The sequence below is a fragment of the Dendropsophus ebraccatus genome, chromosome 3 (assembly GCF_027789765.1).
Source record: "Dendropsophus ebraccatus isolate aDenEbr1 chromosome 3, aDenEbr1.pat, whole genome shotgun sequence".
In the NCBI taxonomy this organism is placed as follows: domain Eukaryota; kingdom Metazoa; phylum Chordata; class Amphibia; order Anura; family Hylidae; genus Dendropsophus; species Dendropsophus ebraccatus.
Genome location: NC_091456.1, coordinates 50,189,631 through 50,203,468, shown reverse-complemented (window position 1 = coordinate 50,203,468; position 13,838 = coordinate 50,189,631). Strand labels below are relative to the sequence as shown.

At 39.6% G+C, this 13,838-nt stretch overlaps 2 protein-coding genes across 2 annotated transcripts in view; both read right to left on the bottom strand.

Annotated features, from left to right (window-relative positions):
• LOC138785607 (myosin-6-like) overlaps positions 1-13,838 on the bottom strand; it is a 452,023-nt gene that overhangs the window by 124,045 nt on the left and 314,140 nt on the right. The window lies entirely within an intron of this gene.
• CRIPTO (cripto, EGF-CFC family member) lies at positions 681-13,776 on the bottom strand (the record flags this gene model as incomplete). Its single annotated transcript, XM_069963477.1, has 6 exons — positions 681-796; positions 5,907-6,007; positions 6,107-6,221; positions 8,176-8,322; positions 11,419-11,471; positions 13,709-13,776. Coding segments are annotated over 6 exons (600 nt in total), but the record flags the coding sequence as incomplete, so codon positions are not given.

Here is a 13,838-nt window from a genome sequence, read left to right as displayed (position 1 = left end):
TCCTGTAACCCAATGGAGGTTGCATGCATGGCAGTCTTTGTATACATTAATACATTAATTTCCGGCTGCAGAGAGGAGTTCATTGCCAATTTGGTCAGCGGACTTTGTGACAGGTACCATTTGAGGCTATGTTCCTACGACATACTAAAGATTGCAAAGAATGGTCGTTGTTAAACAATGGTTGGAAATATTGTTCATGAAAATTATGTCCGCCCGTTAATCTTTGCGGTCTTTATCGTCATGGTAACATAGCCTAAAGATTTGATAGTGACTGATCTGTGTGTGTGAAAATCACAGTGACACCTGATTGACAAGAGCGCTCAAACTTTCTTGGAAGAAAATGGGAATAATATATAGTATATGGTGGGCTGAAAATTTATCCCATGAAATCTGAGCTTGATAAGGGGTGGTCTTATGGAGACGATCTCCCCCCCCCCCCCCCCCCCCCCTAAAAAAAAAAAAAAAAAAAAATCTTGCAGACAGGGAAAATAAAAAGAACTGCTTTATTCTGAACATGTAAAGCATATCACATTACAAAAATACAGTAGTAACCAATAGAAACTCTCAGCTAAATTTTTTTTTTAGAAATCCATGAAAAATAAAACACAGTTTTATAGTAAAAGTGCTGCATTTGTGCCAATAACTTAATAAAGTGACTTCCATAGACACAATGTAATCTGTTACAGCGCCATCAGCATGCCAATGGTAGAAAGTATCAGCATCACAATAGGACAGGAAGCCATTGTCCTTCCTGTGGACTGCACCATTCGGATGTCTTCTTTATATTCATTTGCATCTGTGGAAAGGAAAAAAATAATGTTTATTCTCGGTCCAGTCTCAAACGATTCAATTACATGGAAATCTCTAGGGAAAGTCGGAATGGCAGAAATAAAGCAGTCATAAGGAGAATTTGCTGGGGCTATTTACACAGGATACAAATCCTAGTTTCAGAATAATGAGATGTGCGTCCTCATAGTACAACAATATAGGTAACATTGGGCAATGGTAAATTAAAGACAAAATTCTCCCTGTGATGAAAACAAAGAGGATGAACTGTAGTTCCAATTTTTCCCCCCTAAACATTTGCAGGAGACTCGGGCCCTTTATGGGAGGTAAAAGGTGTTAAATGTCTGCCGGTGATTTTTCCAGCTCCCTTTGTAGTCATAAAGGACTTTTGATAAGACAACAAGTACCTTGTCATTTTCCTGCTATGAAAAGGGCATAAAATGCATGACAGCCGTGATTGCCTCCATATGCTCCTATTTTCTCACATAATCTAGTTTATCTGTCCATCTTAACCTGATCTGCTAGGTGACAAATGGAATTCCGGACAACTCATTGCTGTCTGACATTTTATTGCTTGCAAAATTCAGCAGTAGGATGAGCCTGTCAGAGGTAGTCCAGGCTCGCTGTGTTATCACAGTATATTTAGCGTTCTCTCTCTGCCATCCTTATATACAGGTAAGGATAATTGTAATCCAGTTAAAGAATATTTCCACTAAGATAGTATATGGAAGTATAGAACTATTAAAAGCCCTTGACATGTCCTCTTCTGTCAATTCCATTTACTTTTTTTTTGTTATTCACAATATTCCACACTCACTACTATGCACAAATAGCAATCACTACGATTACAGCGATTACAGGTAAGTGAGAATATATAACTGTACAACATGGCCGAACCATCGCAGCTGTGCTAGTAACCATTCAGGTTCCATTCCACATACATCATTTCTTATGATACACACAGTAATAAAAACTCTGAACTGTAATTCTTACAAGCAAAAAACGAATAGTATATGGACCTTTTATGAATATAAAGGTGCATATATGTGTCTGAAAAGCGTATATCACAGATCCCATCACATTTAATGGAAACAATAATGAGACTTGTGTTTAGTTCAGTTACAGTATATGCCATCGATGTACATGGTGTGATACTGTAGACCTGGCACAAATAGAAACTGACATAAGAATAATAACATAAAATACAAGTATAATGCATACAAGGGTGTAGCTAAAAGGGGTTTATTAGCAGCAATCATAGAGGTTATAGTACAGGGCAGCATACAATTTAAGGCTGGGTTCACACTACGTATATTTCAGTCAGTATTGTGGTCCTCATATTGCAACCAAAACCAGGAGTGGATTAAAAACACAGAAAGGATCTGTCCACACAATGTTGAAATTGAGTGGATGGCCGCCATATAACAGTAAATAATGGCCATTATTTCAATATAACAGCCGTTGTTCTAAAATAACAGCAAATATTTGCCATTAAATGGCGGCCATCCACTCAATTTCAACATTGTGTGGACAGAGCCTTTCTGTGTTTTTAATCCACTCCTGGTTTTGGTTGCAATATGAGGACCACAATACTGACTGAAATATACGTAGTGTGAACCCAGCCTAAAGGGGTATTCTGTCACTTTTAAAAAATTCACTAGTGTAGGAAAAGAAAAACCCTATTTGGTTTTGGTCCCATGCAGCTTATGTTTAACAGTTTCCCATCCCCTGAACTGCTGTCTCCTAGCTGTTTCCAAGATGGGTACTCATGGCAGAACCCACTCACTTAGCCAACCACTAGTCGAGATGGGACATCACCGAGAGCCATAATTAGAGGAGTGGGCAAGTCCTGCTCCGAGTGCCCGTCTTGGAAGCAGGAAGTAGACAGAAGTTCTGTGGACTGAATGGAGCTGCAGGGGATCGGGGTTAGGTAAGAATATGTATATATAGATATATTTTTTTTGTATGGCCCTAGCAAATAAATTTACTAGCAGAATACCCCTTTAAGGCTGTCAGAGGATCCATTTTGAGCAAATCAGTTGCTACTAGGGTCCACATCTTTTAGTTGATAGCACAAATCTGCTATTTTTGATGATATCCTTTGTATGCAATGAAAACAACAAAAGTCATGATAAAATGAAAAGCAGACAGAAGCTTTTTTTGTATGGAAACAATGCTTTATGCTCAAGGTCGTCAGACATGTTAGATAGAAGAAGAAGTGGATGAAGAACCATTGAACAAACGAACCTCTAGTGAACAATTGTTTAGCAGATGCATATTTCTGCTCATATTGGCTTTTCCAGTTGTTCAAACTGGTCCTGGTCAATATCGATGTAGCATCTCAGCAGAATTGTGAATGCAGCTCTAGACTACAGATAACCAGTATAAGGGTACTATTACACGGAACGATTATCGCTCCATGTAATAAATACAACGATCAGCCGATGACAACGATCATCGGCTGATTGATGATATATGTTCTGACCTATTTTCGTTTGGCGCCGACCGCGCACTGCTATGTTTAATAGCGGTGCGCGGCCGGCGACTGACGATATACATTACCTATCTACGTTCCAAGGCTGCTCCTGCGGTCTTCTGCCCAGGTCCCGCTCGCTCTAGCTTCAGAGCCGCCTGTCAGCTGACAGGCCACTCTGAAGCTAGAGCGCATGGGACCTCTGGAGTAGCGGAACGCAGGAGCAGCCCTGGAGCATGGATAGGTAATGTATGTAGTTTAAACAAGGGCTGCAAGGACATCGGTAACGATGTCCTTGCAGCCCTTGTTAAACGATTATCCGGCCGTGTAATAGGCCAAGTAAACGAGCGACAATCTAGCAGATCGCTGCTCGTTTACAGGTATTATCGGGCCCCTATCGGCCCGTGTACTACCACCCTAAGGATACATGCACACTCAGGAAATCACATGGAGGACTTGCGGTGGATTCCGCCGCACGTCCCCCTTAGCTCCCATTTCACTTTTCGCCTGTGCCAGTGCATTCTTTGGGTTGACGGCAAAATCTGCCTGACCATAGAATGGAGTCTATGGCACAGGCGGAGAGTGAAGCAGGAGCGTGCGGTGATAATCGGCAGAACTACAAGTATATTAGGGTATAACTGCTCCTACAAAGTCCACCTGAGCATGCAGCATTTGCTTAGCGGTGGCTGCAAAAATTGGATAAAGCACTAAGGTTGGCTAGGAATCAATGATACAGCCAAGGGCCATGTTCACATGGCGTATAACACCGGCAGTTCTGTGAACCAGCAGGGTCACAGAACGGCCAGTGTTACCGAAGATCATCCCGGCCGGTACTGTAGTACCTGATTATCTTCATTTCTGGTGAATTCGAATGCGGGCGCATCCATGTGCACCGCATCCAAATTCACTGCTGCAAACATTGTGTGAACTGACATGTTGTGTGGCTGCTATTCAATGAATAGTGGCCACAGAAAATTGTGACAGAAAAACATGACAGTTTTTTTTTTCTGTGCAGCCGGGTGGAATCCTGGCCGGAGCGTATACTATGTGTACACGCTACGGACGAGATTCCATTCATTCACATGCAACTGTTTTGTATCAATCACGTCCGTTGTTGCAAATTGCAACAACGGACGGGATTTATACAAAACATACATTGTGTGATCATAGCCATAGGCTGTATCCATGTTTTCCAGGACTTCCTAGGGCTGCATACAACTTCTTCAGCCACGGCTAATCAAATGTTGCACAATCAGGTTTGGATGAGCCCGAGCATGCTAGTTATGCTCATCTCTAATCCCTATGAACTTCAGTTAAGAGTGTATAGAGGAGTTCCAACTCTCCCCTGACAAATGGGGTTGGAAAAGAGTGGAATTTAAAGGCGAATCTGTACCAGCCAGTACCCACCCCCAAACCACCAGTACCGTTTTGTACACTTCATTAAGCCATGTCTGGTTCCAGGGGTCAGTCTTTCTCCTGGGACTGGTATTTTGGCAAACAAGTTTTATTCCGGAATACAACTTGTTTTTTTGCCAAAATACCAGCTTCAGAAAAGTCCAACCCCTAGACTGGACATGGCATAACGAAGTATACAAAACTGTGCTGGTTTGGAGGTTTGTAGTGGGTACCAGCTGGTACAGATTCACTTTAAGGGCTCATTTCTTTTGTTCTTGAAGATATAGGCCACAGCTAGAGATATCTTCTCTCAATTAAGGGCCCTATTACACCAACAAATTATCTGACAGATTTTTGTAAGCCAAAGCCAGGAATGAATTTGAAAAGAGGAGAAATCTCAGTCTTTCCTTCGTTACCTGTTCTCTGCCTATAGTCTGTTCCTGGCTTTGGCTCAAAAAAAAAAAATCTCTTAGATAGTCTTTTGGTGTAATAGGGTCCTTAGAATACAAAACATCAGGAGGATAAGCTGTGGGATGAACAAACCCTTGCCCGCCAGCTATTGAAGGTGTATGACCATGTTAACTCAGTACCAGATAAGTATTGTAATATATAACAGTTTATGTAAATTGATTCTAAAATGTAAAACCACTGATTAATAGGTGAACATACACAGGAATAAAAGGATGATTAGCATTTAAAAGGACGTGTCAAGGGCATAATTGCTGCCATTTCTTCCTAGTGTTTTTTCATTAATGGGAAGACAGGTTACAAGTTAATCTCCCTATCTGGGCCCATCTGTGTATATAGGGTAATTAGGTAATTCACAGATTAATTGCGTTAATACTGAGCGATTTCCTAGAAACCCTGCAGCCGTGATATGAGATCCATTTACTTTTTGTTCCCCCGCTCTTGTAAACCATGCATGTATGTTACACGCGTTTGTGTTGCTTATCAAAGGCCGACATGCTCCCTCTGAACACACTTTGGATTGCTTGGATTTTCTGAAATGGCAAAACAGAAGGCAATCATTTTCTGTTAAGCAGAGGAGATTGCCGGAGGCACAATTTAATTCCAGCAGCTTATTGCTACAGCTTCCCAAGAAACGTGTACTGATTTGTACACTTTGTTATTTTTATGTGTATATAAATGGCCGCACTGTAAACTAGGCTTTTGTTACACAGAATCTATTGCAACCTGGAGAGCCAATCATTTTCCATTGATTAGAACAGTAAGCTTCTATATTTAGACTTACCACAGTCCCCTGACGGAAAGCAGTACATAACTCCATAAACACATCTGCATAAAGCGCACTTTCTGGGCAACCAGTGACCGTGAGCTACAGAACCACAATGCCTTCATGTGAGAAATAGAGCAGACAAAGATCAATTCAGTCTTCAGAAGATAAAAAAAAATAACAATGCATTGGATTTGCTCGGCTTGCATAACACGTACCTGTTTCGCGAATCAAACTCACAATGTCTTCCAGTGAAATGCTTAGGGCAGGCACAGAAGCTGCCTAGCATGCAGGTCCCGCCATTCTTACAGCAGTGCTTGTCCAGTGTGCTGGCTGGATAGAAATTATACATATATTACATGTATATAACAATCGGAAAACATTACAGTTCATCCTCTGGTACCCAAAGAGGTTATTTATATATGAATTCTATTCAATTCCTCTTGTCACTAATACATTTCTTAATTTATTTCAAAAAATTTTCTACCAGACAAGTTAAAGGGGTTGTCCGGTGAAAATCTTTTTCTTTCAAATCAACTGGTTTCAGAAAGTTCTATAGATTTGTAATTTACTTATATTTATAAATTGCAAGTCTTTCCATACTTATCATCTGCTTTATGTCCTGCAGAAAGTGGTGTATTAATTCCATTCTGACACAGAGCTGAAAAGTATAGGAAGACTTAAGATTTTTAAATAGAAGTAAATTTATATTATAGATTACAACGCTATATAATTTTCTGAAACCAGTTGATTTATACAAAAAAATAAAAAAAAAAATCACCAGAGTGCCCCTTTAAATGGACTATCCAAGATTAGAGAAACATAGCTTATATATCTTATATCTGACACAGTGGAGCAGCCTGTGGATTAGCTGCTCTTTTCCAGCACCCCTCTTGTCCTTTTGTGTGTGCCATTGCAGGCGTAGCCCTGTAATCCTGCATAACCCTGTTAAATGTGAACATCTATTACACTTCCTTATTATTAAACTAAAAGTGCATCTTCTGTACAATCCCCCCTTTAGGGGATATTGTTGTATAGAAAGTATTGTATGTATTCTGCTTGTAATTGTACACAGTTATCACATGTTTATACAGCAGAATCCATAAAGATCAATTTCCCCATGAATTCTTTACTGGAACCTCTGGTCTGTATTCTGCTTATGAAGTTGTAGTGGGATTTTGATTTCTTTGCTTTCTTTAGGGAATGGTCCAGATTATAAAGGGAAACCTACTATTACTAACTATATTTAGTATGGCTTTGTTAACGTTAGAAATGAAAAATATCTGACATAATAGGAACCCCATGGCTTATATGGTACATTATTAATATTTCATCAGTATTAAAGAGTTTATCCAGGCTTTAAAAATGCATGGTCCATCCTCAGGTCCTGCTCTGTGGCGAGTCTGTCCATAAGATGGCCGACATGGAGGAGCATGTGACCATGCCCACCCCCAGTGTCCACCACTGTGCCTGCATATGCCTATGGAGGACACTTGAGGAAGGGCATGGTCACATGCTCCTCCATATCAGCCATCCTATGGACAGACCCACTACAGGGCAGCCCAGCCAGGAGGAGGGAGCCTGATTTTAGCTCTACAAGACACACAGAGATCTGCTTTTAGTGTATACAGTGAGTACACTTACTAATAATGTACACTGCACAATTTTACTATGAAGGGGCCAACCCTTTTAACAAATTGCAATTCTAAATAATATGGTTTCATGGATAGTACAGACAAGCTGAAGATAAACTACCAGTAAACCTTCTTGACCTATTATTGTTTTAGGACTATGTTCCCACACAGTATTTTTCAACCAAAACCAGTAGTGGATTAAAAACACAGAAAGGATCTGTACACACAATGTTGAAACTGAGTGGATAGCCGCCATTTAATGGCAAATAATTGCTGTTATTTTAAAGCAATGGTCGTTGTTTCAAAATAATGGACGTTATTTGCCATTAAATGACGGCTATCCACTCTATTTCAACAGTTTGTGAACATAGCCTTTCTGTGTTTTTAATTCCTTCTCACTTTGGTTGAAAAAATACTGAACAAAATACTATGTGGGAGCATAGCCTTAGAATAGTTTTAATGGGTGAGATCTGATTTTGGAGAGCATCTAAGGTAAGAGGCTTGGCACAGCATGTAATGATAGAGTGCCCTCACCTGGAAGATGTCACCTGTGGGGTCTGTGCTATCTCAGTGTGGACACACATTTTACACAATTGCTTTTAGAAGAATGACAATAAAATATAAACGGCATACAGCGAGACAACGTGACTTACTTTTTGTAAGCCCAATAAAAGGAATCTTTTCTCCGATGCTTTTGTGCTTTCGAATCCCAGTGTGGTTAATGTTCCTCACAGGCTTTTCTAAATTGGTTTCTAATGATAATGCAGACCTAGCCGTTTCCATTGTTCCATTCTGAAGTGCTGGAATCAGGTGAGGAAAAAAATATATATTAAACACTATTTTTTTTTTTAAGGCTGTAAATAATATAAAAAGCGCTGGAATAAAACGCTTATGTCAGAGAGGTAACGACATGATTGATACAGATGCTTCTAAGCAATGAGTCAGATCAGATCTAGAAGACAATACATTATACAGAGCAGTGATATTTCCATCTTTTTGCTTATCATTTTGTATGTTTAAAGAAAAAAAACTGCAAAGGCAGATACCTATGATAGAGGTAGAGCATGAAATTGCTGTGTTACTGGTGGACCAAACACAGTGTGCAGTCATCTAATAGTGGTAGAAAACAAACATCCTATCCTAGCCTCCTGCCCATGGTGATAAAGGTCCTGTATCACAATGGGGGAATCCAGCTTTATTTTTATCAAACAGTTCCCTTTCTTTTGTGTGCACAACAAAGGGACAGGCAAATGAATACATGTATGAGAAGTATGCCTGCTGCCAATTTTATAAATTATTTCTAGAATTGCTGTAAAGCTATGAAAGTAGTACCATCAGAGAATAATACCCTAGAGCATGGGTCTCAAACTCGCGGCCCTCCAGCTGTTGCAAAACTACCATTCCCATCATGCCTGGGACAGCCAAAGCTTTAGCTCTTACACTCCAGGCATGATGGGAATTGTAGTTTTGCAACAGCTGGAGGGCCGCGAGTTTGAGACCCCTGCCCTAGAGAGCAGAATACCGGAGTGCCGTCATAAGGCTATGTTCACACACAGTATTTTTGGTCAGTATTTTGCAACCAAAACCTGGAGTGGATTGAAAACACAGAAAGGCTGTTGAAATTGAGTGGAATGGTCGTGATTTATCAGCACATAAAGTCGGTAATTTCCAAACAATGGCCTTTGTTTAAGGGTACCTTTACACGTACCGGATCTGCAGTGGATTTCATACTGTGATTTGCAGCAAAATCCGCTGCGGATTCTGGTAAAGTTAAGTTCTATGGCGTCCCATAGCCGCAGGGGAATTTTCATTGTTGGGGGGCATCCCCGGAGCAAACATCACCTGCTCCAGGCTCCTGCGCCTCCCGGAATTTCTTGGTGGTCAGCCAATCAGGGTACAGCGGCGAGGCAGCGCACTGATTGGCTGACCACCGGGAGATGCTGGGAGCCCCCAAAGCAAGCAGGATACTGGAGCAGGTGATGTGAGGTCCAGGCCGTAGTCTGCAGGCTGTGGGGGTTAAAGGGGCCGGCTATGTAACCCCATAGACCGTCACACTACCAGGATCCGCAGCAGATTTCGCTGCAAACTCGCATAGGGAAATCTGCTGCGGATCCGGTACGTGTGAAGCTACCCTTAAAATAATTTGCCAATAATTGACGGCCATCCACCCAATTTCAACAGTGTGTGGACACAGCCTTTCTGAATCTTCAATCCCCTCCTGGTTTTGGTTGAAAAATACTGACCAACATACTAAGCAAAAATGCTGAGTGTGAACATAGCCTTAAAGTGATGTTACAATGTATATAACATTCACAATTTATTAATTTTTTTTATTACTGCCACTGCAGTTTTTGTGCCAAAACCAGAAGTGGGTCAAATAGAAAAGAGAAATAGAAGTTCTCCCTTTGTATTTCCTATCCCATCTGAATCCATTTCTGCCCTTGGCATGAAAACTGCAGAGGAGGTTAAAAAAAAAAAACAACCAGTTCAGCTTTATTACTTGTGCTGTTCTATAAATATGTTTATTTGTTATAAGGGCATGAAATGTCAGACCTGACAGAGCTTCAAAGGAGTACGACTGTTGGTTCGTGTCTGGTAGGGGCGTCTGTGACCCAAGGTACTAAATTGCTGGGTGTGTCAAGGTCTACTGTTTCCTTAATCACATCTTCATATGCAAAGACATTTGTTGTATCCGAATCCACATAGACAAGTTTCTGTTCACCGTTTTCCTTTGGTATTGTTTCATTTAATTAAATTATGTCTTTTATTTCTCATGGGAATTAAGTAATATCTTACATCTCCTAGACATCCTCATTCTCCCATCCTGACCCTACTTGCTGCTCCTTTTTTAAGGGGGCCCTCATATACACACACACACACACACTTTTTGTGTGGTATTTTTCAGGCTTCCAATGCATTGGCATTTCTACAGAAATTTTTTCTAGTGTTTTTTAATTTATGTGTGAGTTTTTTGTGGTTTAGGCTTTTTTTTGTACTGAACTTTATTTTCCCTCTGCCATTACATGACCTAGTTGCTGGACCACAAAAGGTGACAAAAATGACAGGGAACAAAAAAAAAAAAAATCATACACAGAGCACGCCATGCGCTATGTTCACTCACAGTATTCTTGCTCAGTATTTTTCAACTTAAATCAGGAACAGATTAAAAACACAAAGGCTATGTTCACTCACAATTTAGTGGATGGTCGTCATTTACCGGTAAATAATGGCATTAAATGACAACCATTCACTAAATTTTAACAGTGTGTGCACATAGCCTTTCTGTGTTTTCAATGCAGTCCTGGGCTTGGTTGCAAACTACTGACCAAAATACTGATCAAAAATACTGTATGGGAACATAGCCTTAGGCTGGGTTCACATTGCGTTTTTGCAATCCATTTTTTTCATCCTTTTTTGCAAAAAAAAAAGAAAAGATGGATGGATGGATGGAAAAAGATATATTTTTTGTGCATCCATTGACTTCCATTATAAAAATAAAAATGGGTCAAAATGGATGCACAAAAAATACATCTGTTTTTCCATCCATCAAATGCATTCTTTTTTCCATCCGTTTTTTGCTAAAATGGATGAAAAAAAAAGAATTGCAAAAACGCAGTGTGAACCCAGCTCTACACTGAATCCTAACATTTACTTTTTTTTTTTATCAATGAATGATCAGTATAATTGAATAAAGGTCATATAAAAATAATGATAAAGCTCATTTGTATTGTAAACAAATGTAGACAGAATAAAAAAAGTTTCCTTTTGATTTATAATGCGAAATCTGTATTAGCTTCTATCAAGCATCATAATAGTATTCCTCATAGTGTGCAGTATTCATCAATGAGATTTCAAGTCAAATCACAAATTTAGTCTGGTACACAGTAGACACTCACCAATTCCCAAGTGAACGGTAATAAGGAGCTGAAAAGTCAGGTAATAAAAAAGTCTGGAGAATACAAAAAGAACATATTTAATTAACTCTCACGTTGAAGTGTTAAAGGTAAGCATTAGAATACATTAATTTGGCATTTCGAGTCCCAGAGGCCGTACTACTAAGTGGCCTGGCGGCAATGTAATTAATGTTACCTACTAAGTAAACCAACTCTCCTGAAGTGACCTGTTTAGGCCTCCTAATGAAGCCTTTTACTGCCAGCTATTCAGTTCACTGGACCGGGTCACTTTATTACAGTTACAACTGGCTGCTGATCAGTTTTCCTGGATAAGATTAATAAGCTTAGTCTATCATCTCATCTTTAAAATAACATTCGACATTGGTATAGCTTGGCCTTTGGGGATAAACAAATAAGTGAAAATGTTATATCCTCATTCATATGCATAATATGTTATCATCCAAGGTGAGGATAAAGAAAATTGACAACTAAAGTGCCTTATCACTTATGTAGTTGTGAAATTAAAATCTAGGAAAACATGATAGCTTTCTTCCAGGAACAGCGCCCTGGGTGTGGTTTTGCAGATAAGTTCCATTAAAGTGAATGGAGCTCAATAACATAAGGACAGATTCTGCTTTAGCAAGAAAGTAACTGTGTTGGTGGAGAAATAAATATGTTATGTGCCCTAGAAGGTGAGAAGGAAAAAAATCTAATTTTGGGGAGTTGGGAGGACACACAGTAAAAAAAAAAATCAAATCAAAATGCTGTCAAAATATGGAGTGAATATAATACGACAGGTGAAAAAAAGGCCATATTTCAAGGCAAGTTCATTATTTGGACGGATGCAATTAATTATGGCCGTTAGGCTGTGTTCACACATGCGTTTTCATTGTGTTACTGCATCACTTAATTGCAGTAGTTAATCATTTCATTGTCGCCCAGCAGCCGGTCTTCATTGCAAAAATACCCTAAGTACATTATAATTTTATCTTTGTTTTAGTGCCCGTAAACATGGCCTTAGGCTATGTTCACACACATAGCCTTTTTAATCCATTCCTGGTTTACTGAGCAAAAAAATACTTTGTTGGAACATAGTCTTAGGGTATGTTCACATGTACTGGATCCGCAGCGGATTTCATCTAAATAACTGCATAACACAGCAATCAAATCTGCTGCAGATCCTGTATGTGTGAACGCACCCTTAGGCTGGGTTCACACTACGTATATTTCAGTCAGTATTGTGGTCCTCATATTGCAACCAAAACCAGGAGTGGATTAAAAACACAGAAAGGATCTGTTCACACAATGGTGAAATTGAGTGGATGGCCGCCATTTAATGGCAAATATTTGCTGTTATTTTAGAACAACGGCTGTTATATTGAAATAATGGCCGTTATTTACTGTTATATGGCGGCCATCCACTCAATTTCACCATTGTGTAAACAGATCCTTTCTGTGTTTTTAATCCACTCCTGGTTTTGGTTGCAATATGAGGACCACAATACTGACTGAAATATACGTAGTATGAACCCAACCTTAAATTAAAAAAATCTGCCTTTTGTTAGACCTGTCCCAAACTGGCTTTGAAGGGTTAACTAGAAATGCCCCTCTTCTTCACCCCTGTCTTAGGTATGTTCAATATACTACAGAGTGAAACTCTCAGTTGCCCCTAGCAACCAATCAGATTCCACTTTACATTCCTCACAGACTCTTTGGAAAATGAAAGGTGGAATCTGATTGGTTGCTAGGGGCAACTGAGAGTTTCACTTTAAACTATAGAATGTATAAAGTATCTGATAAGGGTTTATAAAATGTCATCAGTGACTCATACTGGAGAAAAAAAAACCCAATCATTCAGTTACAGAAACTGCTACAGTATATAAACATACCCTTAAAATATTAAAAGGGTTTTATGTATCTAGATCAATAACAGAAGGTAAACAACTTGCAATAAGAAGTAGAATGAGTGAAATGGAATCTTACCTGTTAGAGCACATCCTTTCCATCAGTCCCCAAGTCCACTACTAATCTGAAGCTCAGCAGCACAAGTAGCTGAGAAATAAAGGGGTCTTTTGGCCTAAAGCTGCATATCAATTAATGAGACATTCAAATTCATTCCCACTGTGGTTGACTCCAGGTCACACCCAGGAAATAGACGCAATGTGCACATGAATGGATTTTAGTCACAGAAAACCTGGGTGTTTACTAAACAGACAGAGGCAAGTACCTGGAGCGGCTCATAAGCATAGCGAGATCTCTTAATATTTTTACTAAGATTCTTGAGAATAAGCACCTGAGATTGATTTCAGGACAAGGGTTCAGTGACCTTGAGACCTTGTTCACATGGTACCATTGTTTCCCCCCGTGAAGTCACGTACTGCATAAAAACAAAAGGAAAGGTTAGAATCGTTCTTTTACATTTT